Genomic DNA, 25,403 nt, shown 5'->3' with positions numbered 1-25,403 from the left:
TGGCCTGACACACACTCTGCTTCTGACCACCATTATCAGCTGAGGGGTTATTAATAACTCTTTATGCTCCATTTTTTCCAGGAAGAAGGAAGCAGAATAGAATGTCAGTTCATTGTTCACCTTCCAGGAAGTGACCATAAGGCCCTGAGAGCATCACCCTAGAGCAATTGGTCAGGTTCTTGGCACCCAAAAGCCCTACATCAGCAAATCTGATGGGACTATTCCCTGTACTAGCCAATCAAACTTGACCCATTCGGTCACTAATACAGTACATAGCAGCAGATCACCTGAGAAGTTTCCATTCTAACAGTGATCCAAAAACATTTATTCCTGTAAATTTGGCAGTTCCCCATTAAAGCTTTTCCACTCAACCACATTTTATTGGTCTTGTATCATTGTGGTGAGTGTCTATGCGTAGAGCGTGAGGACTTGCTTCCACAGCCTTTTACACCCTGTACTATCTTGAAAATGTTTTGTAATTGTGAAAAGACCAAGATTGGTAGGTCAAACCAATATTCTCCAAAATGACAGATAGCATCATTTTAACAGTTTAACATGCAAGTTTTAAGAACTTTGGAATTAAAGGTGTTCAAGAATTAGATCTAGCATAAATAGGAGTCAGATTGTCTGTGCAAGTTGAAGACAGGAAGTAGCATGGGGCCTGTTCTCGCTTCTACATTTAACCATTCGATAGATGCATCTGTATTCGTAGAGAGATTCTGTATGTGACAGATGCCGAGCAGGAAGTAATACTGGTGTTTCTGTAACCACTGCAGGTTAGGTGAGTGCGAAAAACTGTGGGGTGGGGGGGGGGGGTTAATAAGTATACACAGAAGTAATGTCTCTTGGAAACAATACTTGAAGGATTACCTCTGTAAAAGACTCATCTACTTCATCTTGTACCATAAAAAGGACTTTTAGTCTCTTAACAGTCAATTATCACAGAGTCACACAGTTGGATAGCAAATTCAAATGTTTATTTACAGCCTCTGTAATTGTCAGAGAAAAAAGTGGTCTAAATACAAAATAAACTAAAAGAAAGATGGCGGCTAATCTCCCTGAGCTTTACAAAAACAATGGGACGTGGAAGTTACAGACAGGAGAAAGAGAGATGTTCTGTACACAGCCCTAATGCCACTCAAATCAGAACGTACAAAAACAGAAATATTCTCAATCATGCTTGTACAACAGGATTTCAAAGTCTACACAAATGTGAAATTGTTTCTACAAATGACAAGACTTGTTTCACAAACAGTAAGTGGTGATTTTAAAGAGGGAACAAAAAGACACCAACTTCTGAAATTGCAGAACAAATACCAGACATTACTACCAACAGAACAAAGACTTCCCATTAACCGCATTTTGGCAAACCAGACTTTAATATAAGGAACAAGTTTAATACTGTTAAATATAACCTTACGTGCGAACTCTGTCCTACAGAGTGAATTTTCTGCGACCTGAACTTCACTGTGTCAAAAGTATGGCGGTTTTGCAAAAAGACTAGGACCAACTTTCAGTTCAGGGGTGTACAGCTCAAAGAAATTCTCAGTCTTCAACAAAAAGAAAAAAAAAAAAAATATATAAAACCATAGTACAAACCAGATCAACGCACTACATGGCCTCAGGGGTTGGCTCATTGGGAACAAGTAGTTACAAATCCTTCATTGGTCTGTACAGTGCTTCATTAATTTACAATACTCAGCTTTGCCCTTTAAACAATAAACCTGCTTGCATCAGATCTTGTACTACTGATTTGTCATCAAGTACGGTTTGTCAAAAGGCTCACAGAAGTCCTAGCGTGACTGTGCCCTCACTGCACAAAAAGCCTTTGTACAATGAATTTATTGCATTAGCAGGGCATGCTGGTTTACTTTCCTGCTCACTTCTCTTAAACAATTCCACATTGCCTTTAAGAGTTTTATTCATTTATTTATTTTATACTGTGAATGCCTGACATAAGTCACAAAAATCTTTTAGACAGGGGAGCCAAGAGAAATCCCGATTACATTACACATAACACCCACTTCATACAAAAAAAATCACAAAACATTCACTTCTCAGAAAGACAAAATCTATGGACAGCAGTGGCAATTACAACAATCAACATATCAATCCAGAAACTAACAAGGTACGGACAGTGTTACTGCGGACGATAAGCCCCACAGGTACCACAACAGTTCTGTATGAAGTCTCTGGGGTCATGATGCCAGCCATTTTGGAGTCAAGTACAGAGCAGTTGTAGCCCCCTGCAGTGTAAGAGCTGTCCATGGAGCACTGATCTGCCGCTGTCCCCACAGGACATCCGTCATGAGCCGAGACACACGGTGGTAGGCATGGTAGGAAGTTAGCGTAGGTTGGGGGTGTGCTTGTCTGTTCCTTTGTGGTGAAATTATTTGGTGAGAAAGTGTGTTGCCGGTGTGTATTGCTTCTCTCACGGGAGTGATGTTTTGGGTTCAAGGGCAACGAGATGGCAACATGAGACACTGAATGTGTGTCTGCCAGGTTGTTTGAGTGCTGTGGTGCAGTGTAACCAGTGTGGCAATGGGAGGGAAAAATAGAGTATGGGTGCTGCCACACAGCCTCTAGTGCTGAGATTTCTGTGTTGGCTGTCCATTTTGGATGCTGCCATTATCCTGCTCCTCTTCTTCTTCTTCACTGACCAGAAACTCCTCTGGAGGCCAGCGAAGCTCCCCACTCTCGACTTCTCCCTCGGTAGGCTCAACAACGATGGATGGCAACCGATCTTTGAGCTTACAGCAACGGTCAAAGTCTGATGGGTCAGGGAATATCTAAAGAAGACAAGGGATATTAATATTTCATTAACCTCAGGAGTTATAACAATTTGTTTTCTAAATGGCAGAGCAGGCTATTTCAAGCTAGGAGAGTCAGCTGTCCTGTTAAGTTGAGCAATGATTTGTAAGCATATTTCTGATCAGTGCTAAGTGTGTGGTAGGCTCTGGGACAACAGGACTTAATCTTGAGCCTTGTAGAAGTGTTGCAGGCACCACTACAAGGTTAAACAACTGAAGAAGTGATGTGAAGACTAAACATTGTGATGGGAAGTGGCTGCTTAAAATCCCAGTGGCATACCTGCTATTGCCCAGCCCAAATTCCTAAACAGCCAAGCCAGCTTTTCCACATCCTCACCCAAAATCAAAAAGGTTTTTTTTTCCCCTCTCCATCAGTGGCTGTGTGGGCAAATAAGGCATGTTGAGTGAGACTTACAGTAAATTCTGCAACATGTTTAATCTAAATACTTTGGTAGGCATTGTGCCCAGCAACTCGTAGCTGCTTAGAAACTGCTCCAGTACCACATCACTACCTACTCAGAAGATTATATGGGAACATAATCAGGGCATTTCAAAACCGTGAAAGGTTCACTGGGAAAGCATTTGTGTATAAATAAAATCCTATCCCTATATAACAGTCTGTATTTGGTCCTGAATACTTTAGTCATGTGGACAGAGTTGGAAAAAGGTTAAAGAACATGAAAGCAGCCATTTTATCTATAAATTTAGACCAATGTGTCTGGTCATAATGCAACGTGCCACACTCAAATGTTCAGATCTTAACTCAAGGGCATGAGAGACATTCTGAAGAGAGATTACATGCATTCCCTGTCCTGGCAAGATTGGACAACAGACTTCTCAGGAACCAGAAAAATGGCCCAGGGAAAAAAAGTCTGCCACTCCTGGTCCAAGAACAGCATTTTTTTGCTGTTTGGATAAAGTGGATGAATATTTTTAGACCTGCATATTTCACTCTAAGACATTGGAGGGGCGGGAGCAATGTCACTGTCTGGGCAGAGAGCCGAGTGGAAAGCAAGCATTAGATGAGACGGGAAGACAGAGGGGATCCAGCTGTGTCCAAGTCTCCATGAATTCCACAGAAGACAGATGAGAAAGGAGGAAAAACAAAAAAACAAAGCCATAAATATGCCTTGTGAATGTGAGAATTTAGCAGGTTATAAAAGCATGTATGTGTCTTTCACATGTTCAAAAACCAGCAGTGTTTAAAAAATAAAATCACAGTAAACGGGTTTGATTATGCATGTGTGCGCATGTATCTACATTTTCTGGCCTGCATCACCAATCTTCACTGTGCGTCAGCACCAAGGGAAGTTGGGCCATAAATGACCTTGCCTTTGGACTCATAACATGTCATAACTGGTTTCACTTCCAATGGCAGGAAGCAACGATACATCAGCCAGGCACAATGCGCCCGATTCATGACATTGCCTTTTGAGATTATAATTCAGTAAATGAGTCAACTATGCAGCTGGAATTGGATTGTTCCACATTTTGTGTCAAAGCTCCTGACACTCAATGGATGAAGTGACTGGCAGCAACATCACTGCTCTGTACAGCGCTTTTCTAAGGAGTGGCTAGGACCATGGGAAAATGGCAGGACTGGGGAAATACAGTATGGGATATAAAAAGAGGAGAAGTGGCAGCCTCTTTCCCCTCCTCCCCTTGCCCCACTCTTTTCATCCTCAGACTCACAGCTGGAGTTTGAACTGTGGGGCGAGGAAGTCAGACTTATCCTCTAGTTCAGTCTGCATCCCATCAGTCGTCTTCATGCAGCATGGCATTAGTAGGCTACTGTATTAGGTTTATGAATGTGTATGAAATAATCTAATCATTTTTAATTAAGGAAATTAAAATACTCTGGCCCACTAGTTAGCATGCAGCTTTAATAGGCCAACTTCCAAAATCATAAATTGTCTAGACATAACCCCTTTTAATGTAGAATATGAATAAGTATTAACACAGGGCCCTTTAATTATTTAACCCTAGGTAGAAATGTGACACTAAAATAAGCAAGCAGCTGTGTTTAAGTAGTTATTTTTTTCCAAGGTGGCCCTGTTGAGCTGACAGTAAAACAAAGCCGCTGAAAACATCTTGTCATGACCACCTGATGGCTGCTTCTCATTTCTCTGAATCTGCACAATGCCCTCTAACCAACAGAGCAAGGAAAAGGGATATAGAAGGTTTCTCTTAGCATTGTAATTTCATTCTTTAGTTTTTAAAATTCTCAGCCCAATATGCAAGTCATCTTTTGGGTATTACACTTTAATGACAATATAACATATCCTCATAATTGTACACAAGGTCACACTATTCTAAATTTAGCCTTTTTAAGCAAAACCAATTTGGTTTGGCCAGGGGTCTTGTAGATAGACAAAAAGAGAAAATATCTAAAATGTCTCTTTTTGCATTTATATCCATTATACCAACATTTCTACTGTATTACACCAAATAAAGCTGCTGTTCCCAAATCACAACATGCAGTGGTTGTTCCCTTCGGTTCATGGGACATCATCTAGTTCATGATAATGAATGAAGACAGGTGTATAATGACAAAGCCAAATAAAATTTAAGGGTGGGGAATTGAGAAGTGGCGTGCGTGTATGTGTGTTTTTGTTACCTGGAAAGAGAGTCTGTCCTTGCTAGGGCTGAGCCTCATGTCCTCCATGGGGGAGCTGGTGATCATCACCTCAGTCATATTTTGGCCGAGCACAACACTGGGCTGCAGCGTTGAAAGACAAAAGGAAATTTCTTGATTAGATAGTGTGCAATTTTTTTTTTTTTTTTTTTAAAAGTCATAGTGTTGATTCACAGATTTATCCAAAAGGTTGCAGTTAATATAAATATGGTTTGTGTTTGTACTAAATACACCAGTGGACAGCCATGTTGTATATGCTGAATAGCTCGTCATGATAAAAGAACTGTTCATATGCATCTACACAACCAAAATCTGGAAGTCATGGTTGTTTGCTTTACCTGCACATGACCACAACTCATCAAGCATCCAGTTTTTGCTGTGCTAATGCACTGAAAAGAAAAAAGAAAGGGTGCACAGCTCATGATGTGGCTTGCATAAGTTAGCCATTTCTAAATACAGGATGGTGTACTCTTGCACTAGCAACCAAAGAACAGTCATTGTGAGAGTGTGCTGGGGGCGTGCTGTGGTATCCGACTGGGGTGGAACTTGTTCCATAGTGTAGCCAAACTTTCCATTTCAGATTTATAGGTCCCCTGACATGGTGCTCTTTGGATGCTTTTATATAGGCCTTAGTGGTCCACTGATACCATGTCTGAAGTCTTTCCCAAAAAATAAAGAATAAATTAAAAAAAAAAAAAAAAAAAAAAAAACACTACACACACGCAGGTCCTAGGACTGCCAGTCCTGAGACAAGAAGCTAGGTGGCCTTCTCACGCTCTCCATTGAAAGCGTTGGTCAGTAGCCACAGGCTTGTGGTTTGTGTGGTCACTGGCTATATAGAACAAAGTACATGACAAGAGGCTCACTCACATCCCCACATTATCTGGTTCAATGGACTTTGTTTGGGGGCAAAGATGTGTGGGCTTTGCTTGACCTACTTTTGAATCTTAAACATTTTTTGGATACAGCAGAATGGTGACTAACCAAAAACGTGGTTTTAAAATAAGGGGATTGTGTTCCACAGATACAATTTTACCATTTACCAGTCTTTATTGATCTATTGACAGGCATGCTTCCAAGTACTAGAGATTTAACAGTAGAACTGAAACTACTGAGTGACTTCAATGTTTCCACACAAACAGCACAGTTATGTATTTGTCTGCATTTATGACTCATACCCCCAAAAAAAAAAAAAAAAAAAAACCTCATACCGAGAGTCCATGTAGATATCCATGAATATACATCTTTACTGGTAGAGCAAACTTTACAAAAATATTGCTTCGTAATTGAGTTTGCTAAATTAAAGCTACAAAGTCATATTCAGCAAAGACAGTCGTACTTTAAATTCCACAACAAAACGAGCCCCCCCGGCCCCCCTTTGTTAATTTGGGATACAGGCCACAGGATTTTTAGGCTTCCACATTGTACATCTACAAATTTCTGAAACCCTGTCAATCACGTTGCCAATGTTCCGTTCAGAAACAAAAACACACGTCATGTTTACTCAATAAAGAGGCACATTTAACAAAAATACATCCTATGGGGTAGAGAATAGAGTGGCATGAGTCACTCAAAGCCAGAAGATCATTAACCCCTAAAGCAATGCATTCATCAATTTGTTTTTCCAATCACTGAGATCACACACACCCCTTGTTTCTTTCATGGAGGGAAACGCTGACATTGCAGTAGGATGTAGAGTAGAAAATTAAAAAAACTTGAGGCCGAATCATAACATAACTTTGACTGCAACGGTTTGATGACGCGGCATACTTACAATACACGGACATCTAAAAATAAAAAAGGCGCCTTGAAGGATACACAAGATTTAAAATGAAAAAAAAAAAAAAAAAAAAAAATGACAGCTGGGGCTGCTCTTGCACTTATTTCATCTTTGACTGGGATGCAGAGAGGGTGAGGCAAGCATGCAAAACACAGCGGAGGTGGGGACAGAGGGCTGGACAGTGACAGACCTGAGCAGAGGAGAGGGGACGACATGGAGGGAAGGGAAAGAAAGATAAACACTCAGGCTTTACCAGTAATATTTCTGTTCAGGGATTGTATAAACATCCTGCTCAGCTAAGAATAACAGAACATTGGCCTAATAAAACAAAGGGGCACAATGAGGAGGAAGTGGGGGTGCACAAGTAACAAGTCAACCTGGGAGGAAACAGACTACAGTCACATCTATTTACTGATTTAAGTGTCAAACAGGGCTGAACAGTCTCGCTCTCACAGGGTGGACTACTTGGTTCCTAGAGAGATGTTAGGTGTTCCTATAAGTATGCAACCTGCACATAGGACATCAGCACCAAGTCTATGCCCTAGAGCACACATTTAGGGACAAATGGCCTTCATTGATTGTGTGTGGCTGATAACACAATAAACCCATTAACCTCCTGACCCAGTCAAGATAAGGCATGCCTAGTTATGCCAGCTGTATCATTCTTTGGTAGAAAATGTTAAATAATTAGGTGCCGAGTGCAGACGGCCCTATTCAAACTGAAGGAGTTATTCCTTTCTGCAAATTAATTGCCTTTGAGGAGCTCATCGTACTCAAACTCACCAAAATTGTCAGTCGCATCAAGTCTGGTGAAATATTACGTATTTAAAGGGTTTTGGGAATGGGCGCACAAAAAATAAAAATTTAGCCACTGAAGTACGTTAAACATAGACTAACAAAACGTGGTACACATATGTAGAATGTCAAGACATACAAAATATTGGAGCCATACCCTAAACATAAGAGGAAGTCCGCCATTTGGGATTTAAAAGTTCAATTCAACAATTGAAGGCTGGAAGAAGTGAGTGGGGATATGCCGCTTCCGGTTAGCGGTTTTCCCATGGTGGAGCCCGATGCATAATGCTGGATCAAGAAGTCTTTCTGCAACCTACAACAATATGGTTCGGATTGTAAATGAAAACTAAAAGTAGAAGAAAAAAAAATCCGTACCATGTACAAAATCTCAGACTTGAAGGGTAGTTGCTTGGTTTCTATGGTAACAGCAGGTTGGACCAAACCGACATTGTCGTTTGACCTAGGATTGTGGGTATTGCTGATAATTCAAAATCCTTATGAGAGACGGTCGACTCGGAGTTCTGAGCCCCTACTCCACGTTCTGGAAGCAGGGATTTTAACAGGTGTATTAGGGAGATTTTAACCATTTCCGGGGTGTCGGACTGGGGACTGAGTACCCAGGCCCCTGAGGAGGAACCAGAAAGCTGCTAGAAAAATTTCAGGGAGGGGCCCATAGAGCAACTTTTTCTACATGGCCCAGAATTTTTAGCTACGCCCCCGTTTCCACATGTACAAAATAAAGTCCCATGGCATGAGGATTTTACTTTGAGCTTTTTTTTTTTTTTTACAATTTAACATTAATATGCATTCCACCAGCCTGCCTATGGTCCCCAGTGGCTAGAAATGGCAATAGGTGTAAATCAAGCCCTGGGTATCCTACTCTGCCTCTGAGAAAATGAAAGCTCAGATGAGTCGATCTGGAACCTTGCCCCTTAAGAGGTCATTAGGGTCAAGGTTACCTCCCCTATCTCTGCTTTGCGGCACAAATGTGGAATCACAAGCAGCGGCGTCTGCCAGTAACCCCGACGTGCATCGATGAGCGAGGGCCCATCCAACGCTGCTTGGTTTTTTGAAATGTTGGTAAAACTTTTAAACATTGTAGACCATGAATATTGAGAACAATTGTTTGGGCTGGCTCTATGAGTTAAACTTATGTAATATGTATTAATAACAGCTACAGTTGCATGAAAGATATAGTGAAGTTAATCAGTAGGGCTATAATGATTATTATCAACTGATCTGTGGATTATTTTCTCGATTTAATTAGTTTTGCTTCAAAGATAGATCAAGATATTCAGTTTGTCATAAGGTAGTGAAGAAACTAGAAACAGTCACATTAAGAAGCTGAATCAGAACATTTACTTTTCATAAAGAAATTACTCAAACCAATCGATTTAATAGTTGACAATTATTTTTTTTTAAATCACCCTAGTGCTTGCTACCACTCTATATGAGAACACAACTTTGTTGTGATTTTAACCCTGTGGATTAACACCACTGGAGTGGCAAACACATTGACCCAGTGACATATGGAGGAGTATCTATGCCGTGTTGTTAGCAACCTCTTTCACTTCTGCTTTGTAAAGCATCTACCCAACCTCATTGTATAGTGACCATGTTGTCATTAGCTCTCAACTTCATGCGACAACTATTCGTACATTAGTAGGCAGCTGTCACATTTCAACAGAACTTTTTAAAACCACCTGCCTCACTGGCTTTACACCCAACGGTCAAAGTTACGCTGTGGCTGCCCAAAGAAGTCATTATCTAAGCCTGACACCAGGTCCATCCACCCATCTCAAGACTATAAAAAGGTCATCTAGCGCCTGTCTAATGTAGTCGCGCTGACAAGAACCCAAGCGGTCTCCGCAGCAACCTCATGGCACAAGGAGGAAATACGCATCTTGTGTTATCAACATTGTTTCCCCTCTGCCACCCAACACTTCTTACTACCATCATAAATCTCAGCCTGTGCGGTGACAGCAGCTCCATGCCAGTGCTGAGCTTTCCACCAGCTGAGTCACACAGCTCTGCAGGTATGTGGGTGGTGTAAGGACCCCCCCGGAGCATGCTGGAATGAATGGGTCATATCCATATTCCTGTGAGTTGAGTCGAACACTGAAAACACAGCAAGGATCAGTTACTACTCCAGTGCCATATTGTAATCTCAAGTGAGAAGTTTGTTGACCTTATGTCTAGATGGATGCCCAAAATGTAAAAAAAAAAAATATAAACTTTAACATCCCATAAATGGCTTTTAAATAAAACTAAAACCCTGTTTCCATATTTCTTAGAGAAGTTATCACAGAAGCATAGGTATACTGTACATAGAGCACAGGGCGAGAGAGCATAGTGTGGTTACAGTAAAGAGGTCGAGTCTGAAGCAGGAACAGAAAGAAGTCTGTTGAGGTTTGAACCGTGCTAGCAAAACAATGTTTCAAAAGCGACTTGCACATCCTCTCGACAGACAGGAAAAACATTCGACAGATAAGACAACACAAAACGCTCAAGATGCACTCCCCATTTCTGTGTCAAGAAGCAAATCAACGGGTTAGTGCACTGTACAAAAGGAAATGTGAGACTGTATATAGAAGTGATAAATGGTAGCAGAGTGCATCTATCCTTCTCCAATTGCACCATTAAAGACCAAAGAATGAAAGCAGTTCAATTGTTTAGGACTACAGACAAGTAAGCCTACTTCAAGGTTAAAAAAAAAAATATATATATATATATATATATATAGAGAGAATTTTGAATAGAAGACACAGAGTGCTAACCTTTTGGAATTGGCACATGCAGCAAATACATCAAGCTGGCATCAATTTGCTTAAGAAAAGAAAAAGAAAGACAACAGAAAGTCCTAAAAAATGTTTTTCCTCTCTTCCAAATCAGTGTGCCATGGCCCATGCCAGTGTCAATTTTCGGGGGCAACACCCCACAGAAAATGTCAAAAGGAAAGAGAGGGTGTAGCAACAAAAGGTGGCTGAGTCTGAGGGAAATCACCAAGCAAAACCAAACCACAACATACTATATATATATATATATATATATATATATATATATATATATATATACACACTTCATTGTTCTTACCCGTCAGATGCAAAGCCAACAACTGCAGTGTTTGATACTTGTTTGAGTAATTTCTTTCAAGCATAAAGCAAGCACACCACTGCTGCTCCTCTGTGAACAGGTGAAGGTGAGAAAGATGTACTCACCAGTATATATCTGCGCGGGAAATACAGACATGAATTCACACCTGCTGTCAATTCTGCTGATTGGGGAATCTAATGACAGCTGCGGACTTTCTCTCTCTCCAAGGTAGAACAGCACGCTTACGTAAACCGAAAGTAACTGTGCGACAAGTACGGGCGCAAAACTCAGCTCTACAATTTGGTGCGTCTGATCATCATCTCAGCTGTGCTGAGCATTTATGCAAGAGGCGTGTGCTTGTTCAGCCGAAGACACGCCTCCTCTCTGCACGGAGCAGAAAACCTCAATGGCAGCGCATAATCAGCAGTAGCCAATCAGAGCACATGTGACTCGAACCCCCCCCCCTCCCAGCCCTGATGACGACAGCAGCCACTGAACCCTCTCATTGGGAATGGACAAGAAGATACTGCATGATGCTATTGATTTGTAGTCTCCAAGGCAAAAAAAGTGTGTTTTACCTCCTCTTGAATGACTAAAAAACACACTGATTCGTCCGTTAGGTAGTTCGTGACATTTATCCAATGAGGAGAGCTAGAGCTCCTCCTTTCATTCACAAAAATATTTCAAGGGCAAGTCAATGTCTGCATGTTGTAGCTGCAATGAATGGTCCTCTTGCAGGGTTTTACCTTTTAATATAAAAACAAAGCACGCCGAGTACACATGTAACCAGACTGTTTCATACATTTCAAAATGATGTCCTTGAAGTATAATAAGCCAGGTTTTCCAGGACCGGGCCGTGTTTATGATATGTTTAAAACCTGTTGGACACAGTGGACCTTCACACCTTATAAAATGCCCAGTTGTCCTTTTCCTCTGCACGCGGTGCATGCTACTGTATGTACATTTGGCTCAGAGGAAGCAGGTGCACAGTGAGGCTCTGCAGTTTTGTGGGGAGATGGTAGGCCTCTATTGCCACCTTGTGACCGAGCTAGGGCGAATCCTTGGTTGTCTCATTCATGATAATAAACAGTGGCAACAGTGCATCATTTTCTTAAGAGGAAATCTTTAAATACTACCTCATTATCTTTGTGGTTACATAAACATGACATTAAAACGCAGCTCAGCTTCAGTGAGTCTGGCAGTTTGCAAATGCCCTTTGTTAAAATCTCTTGGGTGACAGCAAATGGCACACGTGCCCAGCAGGGAGGCAAACAGTGAGGAAACAAGCACTTTGTAAATGTTATTGTTTTTTTAAATGCTGCACAAAGAGTTTCCTTTCACCCCTTAAAAGTCCTGTTTCTTGTTCAAATATTGTTCAACTCTAAATGAATAATGCACAAGACATATAGGATATCACACATCAAAAAAAGAATAACTAAATAAACTAATGAGCTGTCACTCGACAGAAAGAGATGTCATACTTCAAAGATCAACATTAAGGCAACATGGAAAGTACATTACAATAATGAGTCTAGTAGATAAGTCCACATGAGCAAAAGTAAGAAAAGTTAAAAACACAACTGTTAGCCCAACAGTAATTTATCCGTAACTTAAAGTGTTGTTACATGGTTTTCGGCATTGTGTACATAGTTCCGTTTTTAGCATGTACAATAGATCAAAACTGTAATACAGTATTTTTGTAGAGATGTCAAGCCAGACAGCCAGTTCGTGATACTGCAAAAATAGGCTATAAATATTGCAATATTTTCATCATTGGGCTATGGGCTCAATCACCATTGTGTTACAGCCTTCAGTGATAGTGACTATAAAGACATTTATTGAAATGAAAATAGACAGATAACGCTCCAATGAGGGTGTTTGGGGGGTAACGATTCCTGTTAATATTTGTTTGGTCACATATCTGAAAATGGTGGATGTAACCATAGACATATACATGTATATTTGTCTATACATGTGCTGTATATGTGTCTATAGATGTAACAATGTAATTTAAACTGTAACTGCTATTACTTTGTCAGTAGCGGTTGCTACTAGCAACATAATAATCATCTGAAACCAACTACTTAAGTAAGTTTGACTACACGAGAAAAACAAAACTTTTAGGTATTTCTTAACCAATTAAAACAAAAAGTATAGGCTTCTTTTACCAATGTAACTGATGCCAATTTAGACAGATGTATTATATAAAATGTAAAAGTCTTTCCTTCTACTTGACCACATGTGTTTACCTGTTCAACCTGGTGTTCAGAAGTCAGAACCATCGAACTTGAAAAGGAACAGCGTTTGGCAAGGATGTCAATGCAGCATTATGTATTGGCTATGTGGTGATTTTGGGTTGGTTCTCTGATGTTATTTATGTTTATTTTATGTGTCACTGCCACTTGTTAGCAACATCCTTGGATGTGACTCAGTTAGTGACATCATCATATTGTCACGAGCTCCGGTGTTTTGGTAAAATCTGTCCACTCAGCATGAACTTCTGCTTCAACATATGGTATAAAAAAAAACACCTAAGACACCTAACTAACCTATTTTTTATTTTATTTTATTTTTATTTTACAGTTACCTTGTTATATTTCATCTATATCCCTCATGCACAGTTGTGTCAAAGTTTGACATACCCTTACAAGAAACGACAAATAAAAAAAACCCTTTATTTTGAAAGAGTCATTGACTCAAAGTGACCACAGGATGTCACTAGTGTCTATGTAATGACCAGTAGGTACTGCAGGACATGCATCCATGAGCTACTGTTATGAATGCTATATTTGCATGTAGGCTACTTATCAATTATTGTGCACGGCGTGAGCTAATTTAACTGATGTGCTTTTATAATATTATCAATAACTTTAAACATTGTAGTTTTAGGCTGTGTGAGGACATGGCAAGCAAATTGGAATGTGTTCAAACAGGTTTTATTAATAATAATAAGTAAGTAATTGCAACAAGCTTGTGCGAGAAATGCTTAAGGATTTTTTTTCAATTACTATTATGCTTTGGGGATTATTAGGAATATTTAAGAAATCCAGTAATTCGGACTGAGTTATCATATTAAAACAAACAAGGCAGATAGTATGATATGACTGGAACTTGTTTATCATAGCACATCAATCTTTTGGTTTTTCTAAATTTCTTTGTACAATCATGCCTTGCCGTGGCTTCCATGATGAATCCTTAAAAATGATGCTGAATGTATGATATGTATCCACTTTTGCTTGGTCTGTTTACATATTCTCTATTAGTGTTGATGCTCTTTATTACACAACAAGTTCATCTGCTGCACAGTTGTGATTGGGATAGTTCTAATCTTTTTCAAATCATAAACCTGGTAGGTAGAAAACAGATTACATGGTGATCCCCGTGAGTGCACAACCCCTAAAACACCACTTGCCACGTTGTAATATTCATTACAGACAGTGTAATTTTGCTTTGGTTGATTTAAATGGTCGAAGAGTGAAGGATTAGGAAAATAATCCGTTTCTGAACTGGTTGTGAGTGAAATCAGGTTATCTGAGTCAGTCAGTTCATTCCTCAATAAGTCCATGTTTGGAGAATGGCGACCCCATCTGTTCATTTTGAGCACAGTGGAGGGCAGGCCAGCTGCTTTCATTGCAGCCCCACATAAACAGCTGCACATCTGGACAGGCAGAGATGCCTCGGGGGAGCAGAGGGGAGGCTGAGGACCGACTGCACGACGTGTAAATGAACGAGGCCCTGAAGGGGACGGCAGTAGACAAGCACCCGTTGTCCTCTTGGCTGCTTTGTGCAGTAGGCTTAGGTTTCTTTTTGGACTCTGAAAGTTCCAAGTTTTCTTTTCTTTTTTTTCTTTCAGATCTTTTCTTTTTAGTTTGAAAAGAGAAAATAACAAGAATTCATTGTTCATTGGAGCTGAATAGGTGAATTTAACCTTTTAACTTTATCGCTTGGAACAGTAAAAAATTTCCAATGAAAATCCTTCTTTTTAACACATGCAGGAAATGTGTTTTTGTAGAGATCTCTCTTCCCATATAAGTTTGAGTGTTTCCATGTTCTCAGTGTTTTTTTTCTGTTGTATGTTGTATATGTTTATGTCCATTAGCGTAAGCATGTGCAGGCCTACAGGTTTATCCTGTGTGGGGACATTGGCAAGTATATTTCTTTCTCATGCATACGTGTGTGTGTTTCTGCATGTGTGTTGCTGAGGGACATCTGATCCCCGGGCTCACCGCACGCCACGCTCGCCTGCAGGTGGTCTGTCCACACTTGGCGGCCGAGCAGATTTAATATTTCATAGGAGCACAGCACACCCTGGACGCCATCATTGAGTCCACATGGCTGGCCGGAAAGCTGCTCTGTGAACACTGGGCTGAAATATGCGGGCCTGCCAGCCCCCTCTCCGCCATGCTGCTCGCTCACTTGCTGGGCCTCACAATTAAAAGCTAACCACAGGTACAGATGTGGGCAGCTGTCTTTAACCCATGAGATGCCACTGCAGTCTGCCTCTTGTAACTGTGTCAAGTGCTAATAGCTGTTGATAAAAGTTGTGAAGTTACTCAAATGTTTGTGCAAGTACGTGAATTGGTTTAGCGAAAGAAGAGGCAGAAAAGGCCAAAACAAAAGCATTACGAAAAAGTAAGAAAAAGACCAAAATAAAGAAGAGAAAGCAAGAGCTGCCCAAAACATTTCATTCTGAGAGGTCCCAGACCAAGTGTGCTAGCCAAGCCCTCAGCTCCTCTAGTTTAATGCCCCCTCCATCTTTATACACCATATAAACAGGAAACCAAAAGTGTTTATGACCACCTTACACAATCCAATGTCAGGAATTCAACTTCAGGTCAGAATTCCAGCCACCATTCATTAGATTCCAGCAAAGCTAAATCTTGTTCTGTGTTTGCCGTGAGGTTTGGTGTTTTGAGATGGACTTTAGCCAAAGAGAACATAGGGAACTTCTCCTGCACCATCATTCAACAAGGTCAAACCCGATTTGGGTTAGAAACCAAAGTCAAAACAGGGCATCTTGAAGCTGTTAGGAAACTATTCCAGATCTTAAACAGACCAGGGGGACTGTGTACATCTCCCTAATTGCACATGTCAATTTATGTACAAGCTCTTGGTTTAGTCATGCTCCATTACTCCCCTCTTTTCTTACTCTCATGCTGTTTCACTGTCACTGTCTCCTTCTCTTGTTCTCTTTTTGACAGATCATAGGTGTAGGTAGTCTTAAATGTTGTAAATGTTGTTGTGTGCTTACACAGATGCACGGAGACACATTCTCGTTCACACATACACACACATACACACACACACACACACACACACACACACACACACACACACCACACACACACACACACACACACACACACACACACACACACACACAGAGAACATAAGGGCAAACCAACAACAAGTCACTAAGACAAACCATGTCAGTTCACAGCTTGACAGCTAGTTAATGTTGTGTAACTTCTCAGGGGAACAAAGGATGTATTGCAGAAAATCAAGACTGCATGTTATTAAGCCGATCCCGGCAATAACTCTCTCAAATATTTACTGTATTCCGCTATCAGTGGTGAGGGAGACGAATGAAGAGCTCGACAAAGACCTCACACAACCATGGGAGTCCACCAGTTTGAGAGACTGTGGCGAGCAGAGCAGATAAAAAGAGCTGTTTCTCACTTCGACCGTCAGGGCCTATATAATGTTTTAACACACTGACCATAACCCTTCAGGGACCTTACTACAATAATGCTGTCATCACCTGGTTTGAGAGTTGAGGCTTGAAGGTGTGACACAGCCGTCCAGCATCCATGGGAGACTGATCAGAGCAAACACAGTGCAGTGATCATGCAAACTTCTCTGTCTTATAAATATTTCTCACATTATCTTAGTAATGTTTATTCATTTGTACTGAATGCTGTAGGAATGCATTTGAACTTTGATCCCAGCGTATTTTTTACATGCAGGACACCGGGGACGCAACACAGAGGTGGACATTAAAGCTGAATCATATGCCCTTCTAACAAAAGAGAAGATCTTTAAAGGTCCCATGACATAGAAGGTGCTTTTTGAATTTGGATACTATTATATAGATCTTAATGGTCCCCTAATACTGTATACATCTCTTTCCTCAAATTCAACCTTGGTGCAGAATTACAGCCACTAGAACCAGTCCCACAATGAGCTTTCCTTAGTATGTGCCATTTCTGAGAATGTAGTTTTTGAGGAGGAGGGGGGGGGGGGGGGGGGTAAGCGGAGAAAGGTAATCTCGCCCCTTATGACCTCATAAGGGTCAAGATTCCAGATCGGCCCATCTGGGCTTCCATTTTCTCAAAGGCAGAGCAGGATACCCAAGGCTCGGTTTACACCTATCACCAATTCTAGCCATAGGCAGGCTGTGGGAACGCATAATAATGTTAAAAAACCTCAAAAAGTGAAATTTTCATGCCATGAGACCTTCAAAGGGTCAGTTTACCAAAGCTTCTATACCAGTAAAGATGTCCAACCATGCAGGAAGCTTAGATTTGATTTGCCCAGACAAGTTTTTTGTGGTTTTCACTACATTTAAAATGTCCATTTAACATTGCGCTGACTCTTTTCTTGGCCGGTAATGGGAAGTGGAACAAACTGAAAATATAACATAAAGGTGTGGTGTTGAAAGCATTGCAGTATTAGCAATAATGTAAAGTCATGTTTCTGGCCACCACACAAATGGATGTCCAAAGCTCTTTTACTGCTGGGCAAGTAAAATAATGGGTTTGTCAGACTTTTTAGTTGGTGAAAGCAAGAACGGGTCAGAAAAACCCTGCTGATGGGAGCAGAGTTTGAAGATCTTTGTGAGTTTGACACCTTTCACGTGTGACACCTTTCAAATAACACACATTATTTAATTCAGTTGATAATCTAACACATTAATGCAATTCTCAGTTGCAAAGTCTTGGCACATAAAAGGATCTGCATGTTCAGACAGACCACTTTGAGTAACTTAGGAAATGTTTTCTTTTGTTCAATTTGTGTGAACAAACCCTTTCATTTTTATTTTGTGCCACGGTATGGCATTGGCTGCCATGCGTGCCCCTCCGTGGCTGAGGTCAGGGCCCTGGAGAGAGATGAAAACTTAACCTACTGTAATAAAATATGATGTACTATATGTACATTTGATGCTAATGTTCTGCTGTCTAACTTTTACATGGTCAAATCATTGACAGCATCACACACTGTAATCCCAATTTAGTTGTGATTAAACTTTTTAGTGGTCACTACTTATTCTTTAATTTTTTGTTACACACATTGCTCACATTAGTTGTTTTTAATAATCAGCTTAAATATTCAGTGCACAGATCATGTTAAGCAGAGATAACTAAGGATGTTAAGATTCTGTATGGCAGGAACGTGGTTATTTTAACTATTATGCGCTGAAGCGATGCAAAGGCTCATGTAAAAAAATACATTTGTTGTTGCACCATGACCATGAGTCCCGGATGGGGACTGATGGGTGCTGGGCTGTGAGATCAAATAAAAAGTTGGATGTGTTGTTTTAATGTAAGTGGGTCCTTAAACCGAGTTAAACTTTGTACACATGACATCACAAAACTGCAAAGTAGCATGTAAAGTATTATCATTGCTGTTAATTTAGAACCAAAGTGGTGTATGTGATAATCCTAAAACTATACTGTTATAAAGTTTAAAAAAATACTGTTAATAACATGACATTATTACTGTAGTAGTGATAAGAAGCCTAATGTTTCATATTTGTGAAGTTTCTTTGCACGTTAAAGTAATAGTGCATAGTTTATGTCTCCCCCATGAGGAATTCTAAGCAAATACAACAAAACTGTCTGCGCATCCACATGATACAAGCCTTCCGTGATCGCGCACCTCCCCCACCCCCACGTCCATATCCATGACCTACCAATTGCGTGGGATGGTTTTCATTTTTTGGGCAACAATACAATTAGCACCTCATGCTGTTATGAAGACGTATTTGTCTTGCGCAGCATGTACTCTCAAGTCAGCGTCGCTTCGATTTGTTCAGAGACAGATTTTTGACCAACTTGGGGAGGCAGTCAGTCCGACTGACTTTTCTGCCGAAAGTCAGCCATCGGGTAGGTGTGTCAGAACCTTAAATTTACTTTTTTTATCGCAAGATTAACGTTCTTTTTGGCCTGGCAAACTTTGTAGTTTTTTACACATGCTGTTGCAACAACTAATAACAATAAAAAAACTACAACAGCACACCGGATCCAGGTAGACCAGAAGCAAAACAACAGGCACGCCGTGCACACTTGTTTGGGCTTGCGAGCTGGCCAAAGAGTAGTATCGTTTTGTATTGAGTGGATGGCGAGCGTGAGACGCCGAAATGGATGCCAATAAGTTGCCAAATGGTTCCAGTGACGAGACCAAGTTGATATGTGTGTATTGTCGTTGTGAACTGAGCTATCATAGCAGCACGTCCAGTCTGAAATTTCACTTGATGGCTAAGCACACAGCTGATGCCAATTCTCTCTCCCCCCCCCCAATCCACTTTTCCATGTTGATAAGAGCATTAAAATAAGAAAAAATAATGGGACAAAAACAAATCAAGGGGCAATTAGAATAGATGAAAATGTGTGATTAATTATGATTAATTACAAATTCACTATGACATTAATGTGATTTATCGCAATTAAGTATTTTCAATTGTTTGACAGCACTCATTTTAAGTATGACTACTGCTGCATCAACGTACTCCTTTGTGTTAATACGACTTGACCTGTTCAGTCTCCCCTTGTGTTAAAACTTAGACGGTTTAAGGCAACGGGTTTCCACGCAAATATTTAGTAAAGTCAACTAATTTGGCATAACAGTGCAGACCCCCCTCTGCATAGTGACAATGGGGCAGAGGGAAAAGAGTGTCTCTGTCTCTGCGAGCTGTCCATTTTGGATATGAGTAAATAACCATGCTTGGAAAGCAATCATCAGGCAAACATTTTTACATCTAGTCGGAGGATAAAAGCGAGGCAAGGCAATGGAGTCCTCCCAAATAAGAAAAAAAAAGTTTTGAAACCCGCCTCATCAATTTATCTGCATCAATTTATCTGCATCTGAAGAGAACTAATAAAACGAATATGGATAATTTATAGCTATAAGTTTATTGTTATTGCATGTAGGAATAAGCATTGTAAATTATTTAGATTGTTTTAATCATTTATTTACTTCGTCATAATGTTCGAGATGCAACTTGGTGGGAAAACAAGGCACTAATCAAGCTCTGATTAATTCTAGTTTACGTGGAGAGAGACATTTAACGCCTTGATGTGAGTCATAACGGCTTCAAACACTAGAGGGTAGCCTTTTCAAGCAGGATTAGCTGTTTTCCTCTTCACAGAGATACAATTACTCTGCCCCACCAAATATTTCAATAGAGGGGGAGATAGGCCCATTAAAATACCTTTAAAAGGTCACAGTAAGCCAACTTCAAGGTTTGTTGTCTCACCAGTTCTGAGTTACACTGAGAGGAGGTCGGGATATCTTATGGGCCTTGTAGAGAGGGGGTCCTGCCATTGTACAGGTTCACAGGAAGGATGGCCATGCATGTTTGCTCATGTCATGGGACACAATGTTTTCAGAAGAACCGCATGAGCAGAAGAGGGGACAGAGGGTGGGTTTAAGGGAGAGGGAGGAGAAAAAGCTCTGAAAGTCTGGTAGCCACATGTCACCGTTGCTGCTCAGTGCTTGGATGTTGCAAGCTTTCGTGCTAAATATCAACGCAGAGGTTGAAAATAAACCCTGTCCAAATACAAGGGTTGGATGGTGGACTGAAGACAGGCCCCAGACAAGACAAGACCACCAACAACATCCTCCTTATCTGTCTAACTTTAGGTCCCTCCAGGCCCAAACATCGAACCTGACCTCCAGCCCTGACTCCCAACTTCCAACCCCAACCAGTTAAGGGACTGCATGAATATTATTGGCTTGGGAAGGGAAGTTGAATCATATTTTCCATTTTGTCAAAAGCAAGATCCGACCATCAAAAATGAAATGGTAACAACATTCCAGTAACTCTCTGTTTTTGAACAAAGAGCTGCTACTGTATGGTTATTACAGCCACAGAATGAGTGAAATAAACACAGGTGGCTGAGCCTGGATTTCTCTTATTGGAAATAAAAGGTATAGTCTAATATTTATGAATTTAGATATCTGACTTTCCCTCAATTCAGTTAAATGATGCCCGAGTTGGGTTTTCCCCAGACAGCCTTTACAAGCCATTAAGACAAGAAGGGATATAATTCTTTTAATGTATTAAAGATTCAAATGAAAGCCGTCTTTGTGGGGTATCTATTTGATTTCCACAGGGAAAGAATTAACCTGTGATGAGAAAAATTTAAAAGACCCTCCAAAAGACTACCTACCCCATCAAAAAGAGAAAATATGCAACCTTCCCCTTCTCTGACCCCTCTTCTCCCCTGATCATTTTTCTACAGTCCCTAAGCCTGAGTGAATTGTTATTTTTCTCTTCTTGTTTTGTTTCTGTTTCAAATATCAAGATGTCCTTCGTAGTGGTTTTAAACGTCATTGATCACAATATATCTGAATCATTTTCCCATACCAGCCCTCTGTTGCCATATTGGGAGCAGACACGTCTATATTATTGTCAGAGACACCAAGAGGTATGTCACATTACCACACAGTAAAACAGAGGACCCTAATTGCTTGGTTGCTGTCCTTTGAAAAGCTCTGTTTTCCTTGGAACAAAACGTTCCAAAAGTAGACAAGCTGAGGTCGAAGTAGAAGGAGTGAGCCACATCAAACGAGGAGTGTGCATGAATCTGTCAGCAATGAAGGGCTATTACTACAGTAGCAGCACCCTGCCTTAGGGAATATGCTGTCAGCTTCCTCATTAAAAGACTGACCGGGGCAGGAGAGAGCCTTGGGTTAGCTCACATTTTCAGGTTAACTTTCTTGCTGTTTTTCTGTCATTTTTCAGAGAAATCTAGTGAACATAAAGCTGAAATAAAGATTAAAAGTTGTTTATTTTTATTTTTTTATATATCAAGCACAATGTGTCTGTGCATGTGGGAGTCGGAGCGAGGCCAAGAGTGTGATAAACAGAGTATGTGCGTTTGCATCCTGTCTGCGCAATTAGAAACACAAACACATCAGATCTTAAACAAACTTACCACATCCAACTTCTGCGAGCAATTAGAAAAGCATCAACACCATTACGCACTGACTCTGACATGCCATGCCTAAACCCTTCACCTTTCCCAATGAGTAAAAACACACATTGGTGATAAAGCTAATGGGGCTCCTGCAAACGGGCCACATGAGGAGTAAGAGAGAGAGAGAGAGAGAGAGAGAGAGTGATCTCCATCGTGGTTAACCATCGCCAACGTCCGGCCTGGGGACAGAGGAACCACCACAGAGGTTGTGCAGTAGTTAGTGAACCTGTCTGTCTCCTGTCAGACTGCTGTCACACACACATCGAGCCAAGCATCAATACACACTGCTTTTCCAGGTCTAGATGCACTGAACGCACATGTTTTGATTGCTGACGGCCATGTCAGGAGTCAAGTAGAGCCTCTTAAAATGTGGCCTGGGGGCAAGGGTCATCCGCTAATGAGTAAAAGCTTTTTTTCCCCCTTTGTTGGCAAGGAGGGAGTAAGGAAATGTGCTCACTAGGTGGTAGAGAGGTGAGGAGGGGGAGGGAGGGGAGGAGAGAACGTGTGAAGGGATGGGTAGTGGCAGGGGAGAGGAAGGGTGAAAGGGCCGAGCGGGTGGAGGGAGGGGGTGTCAGGAAGTAGAGCGAGAGGGGAGACAAGAGGTGAGGTCTCAGGTGAGAGGGGGTGATAATGATAAACTGTGTTTTTCTGTCGTGTCTGACAGAGAAATAGAGGGACGGAGAAAAAGGAAAAAAGACTGGAAAGACAGGTCCGAGACTTCTGGGGAGTTAAACTTCTGGGGTTAAACGTGGCTTTATTTTTTTTTTTTGTGATCACATTTTATTTTTTAATATATACATATTTAAAAAAAAAACAGTGACAAACAATTAAAAACACTTAGAAAAGAATGTTTTCTAGTTTTGTTTTATGCCAAACACATCACTGACTTGATGAACTTGATGACTTGTTTTTTAGGAGTAAAATTCTACAATATTTTCAGCAACCGGCTGTGTCATTTAAGTAAGGCTACTGAGGAAGAGTAAATACTTTTGTAAATCGTTCACTTAGAATACAAGTTTTACACTCACAAAATTTGAATATGAAACTTGTCTCCTTATACTGTAATGCGCTTTGAGGCAAATGTGTGATTTTTGGGCTATATGAGTAAACCGACTTGATATGAGTAGTATAATGGGAGTTAAAGTCTTATTGAATTGATGGGCTCTTGAACATGACCGAAGACGTACAGTACAATGCTTGGCTTTTAGGGTAAACCTTCTGTCACCGCCACTACCAGGGATCATCACTTTTGTTTTTGTGGTTTAGTTTTTAAATGTAGGAATTTGTAGAAGTCAGACAATACCTGTATTGTAAGGAAGGGTACAATAAAACACGGTAACAGATTCATTTTGACAATGTTTATGGAACGTTGATCACATGAGAATCATAACAAAAGCTTATTTTTTTCCTTTCAACATTACAACTTGACCATTTCAAATTTTTTTACTTATGACAGTGCTTTAGAAACAAGATCCCTTTTTGGTGGTCAGAAACAATGAATGACAGGCAAAAAACAGAGAAATTGTATTTGCATTCTTCTCTGTCTCACTGTTTACCTACATGCAGTCCATTGATCTTCCCTCCCTACTGCACTCTGTGTGTTGTGGGAGCTTATCAGAGGCCAAACAGGCAGACACCATGACATACTGGCTTTCTATGTGTCCTGGTGAGCCCGGCACCCTGGCAGGGTGGCGTATATATGAGGATGTGTAGATGAGAAGAAAGCTAGCCCTTCTGCTTGGAGGGTTAACCTTAAGCGCTGCAATACCTCTGAGTGCAAAAAGACGCTCTTTGTTTCCATGCGCTCATCTGATCTGGCCTTTACCTCTGCAGCCAAGGGATGTGTGTGTGTGTGTGTGTGTTTGTGTTAACAGTGGCGGGCTGTTTGAAGCCTCTCTGATGGTTCTTTTGGTGCTCTCCAGGAAACGTTTGTCTGTGCATTGGATGAGCTCCTCCAGATGTTGCCATAATTATACTGGGTGTGTACGTGCATCCCTGACTGTGGCAGTATATCTGGATGTGTGAGCGCGTGCATGTCTACGTGTTTAGATAGAAAGAGAAGGGAGGGGTTTGAGAGGGGGGCCATGTTCCAATTAGAGATGGGTAAACTGTTGATGTAAAAGAAACTAAAGCTAACATTTACAGGCCGTGACTCTGTGATGTCTCCCATTGTGACATCGGTCTGCACTGTGGCATCGGGCCTAAAGCAGCGTTCAGACGAGAGACGGGCCTGAAGGATTGTTTTTAAATTCCACATAATAGTTTCCAAAGTGCACTTCAGTGGTCTAAACACATTTTAATGTACAATCACTGTAGAAAACACTTAAGAGTAGTATTTTTCCTGTCTGAACTTCAAATGCCCTGCTGAAGTGTCGATGAGCAAGAGCAAGACTGTAGCTGACCTGGGACCTCCACATGGACTGGGGAGCAAGTTAATATATGATTTTATTCTTTGTAAAAACAGAGTACTACAAAACAGGCAAGAAATCACCCACAGCTTAATGGCCAATGAGAGACACACTTGCATGCACAAACGTTGCACATTTACTGCCTCAGTGGCAGAAGGGATCACTTCCAGTGAGTGGAAGTATGGTTGAGATAAAGGTGAAAAAGTTACCATTGTAATAAAGGTTATGTAGAGTAGGCCTACTAATTCATTGACACAAAAGTATATAAGCTCAAGGTACAGCCATGTTTTTGAACTTGTCAGTTTGGAAATCAAGGGAAAACGAAGAGTTGACAAAACAATCCCTACTCAAGGCCTACTTACTCCCATGTTTCAGAGCTTTCAATTCTGAGTAGTTTTAGGACTTCATGTGCATTGTAGCTTAAAAGTTTACATGGATGAGGAGCTTGACATTTCATTCTTGAATAATTAACTGAAAGGTTCAATTGAGAAAACTGATCTAGAATATGTAACACTGTAGAAAGCTCCAGTCAAAAGAAAGAAAGGGACAGTAAAGGAAGTCAATTGTCTGTTTCTTTCTCAGTGTCTTTGTCCATTTATTAACTGTGTTGTTCCATTCTGGATTTTCCTCTTTTCACACCATCTTGCATTTCTTTTTCTTTGATCCAGTAGACAACATAAA

At 40.8% G+C, this 25,403-nt stretch overlaps 1 protein-coding gene and 1 long non-coding RNA gene across 3 annotated transcripts; both read right to left on the bottom strand.

The window, feature by feature from the left end:
* Window positions 1–957: 957 nt before the first annotated feature.
* Window positions 958–14,540, bottom strand: LOC116679849 (uncharacterized). The gene is made up of 3 exons (XR_004329521.1): window positions 14,529–14,540; window positions 14,241–14,246; window positions 958–1,745 (listed from the first exon to the last, which is right to left on the bottom strand). It is a non-coding gene; the product is annotated as an uncharacterized LOC116679849 (long non-coding RNA).
* LOC116679848 (protein LBH) lies at window positions 1,738–11,450 on the bottom strand. Of its 2 annotated transcripts, none has more exons than XM_032509328.1 (3): window positions 11,239–11,450; window positions 5,428–5,529; window positions 1,738–2,789 (listed from the first exon to the last, which is right to left on the bottom strand). In XM_032509328.1, exons 2-3 carry the CDS (start codon window positions 5,503–5,505, stop codon window positions 2,583–2,585), a joined length of 285 nt encoding a protein of 94 aa, XP_032365219.1. In that variant the 5' UTR covers window positions 5,506–5,529; window positions 11,239–11,450; the 3' UTR covers window positions 1,738–2,582. The 2 variants fall into 2 exon arrangements, with proteins under 2 accessions (XP_032365219.1, XP_032365220.1); XM_032509329.1 differs by lacking the exon at window positions 11,239–11,450 and adding an exon at window positions 11,114–11,185.
* Window positions 14,541–25,403: the final 10,863 nt, after the last annotated feature.

Source organism: Etheostoma spectabile, unplaced genomic scaffold (genome assembly GCF_008692095.1).
Source record: "Etheostoma spectabile isolate EspeVRDwgs_2016 unplaced genomic scaffold, UIUC_Espe_1.0 scaffold00018250, whole genome shotgun sequence".
Lineage (NCBI taxonomy): Eukaryota > Metazoa > Chordata > Actinopteri > Perciformes > Percidae > Etheostoma > Etheostoma spectabile.
The sequence above is the reverse complement of the archived record's forward strand: the minus strand, read 5'-3'. Positions and strand labels throughout refer to the sequence as shown.

What these genes read in the sequence shown, in the direction of transcription:
- LOC116679848 (XM_032509328.1), bottom strand. Translation starts at nt 5,505, where the DNA reads ATGACTGAGGTGATGATCACCAGCTCCCCCATGGAGGACATGAGGCTC. An exon ending in AGGACAGACTCTCTTTCCAG is followed by an intron (nt 2,790 to 5,427) that starts GTAACAAAAACA and finishes TGTCTTCTTTAG; the next exon opens with ATATTCCCTGACCCATCAGA.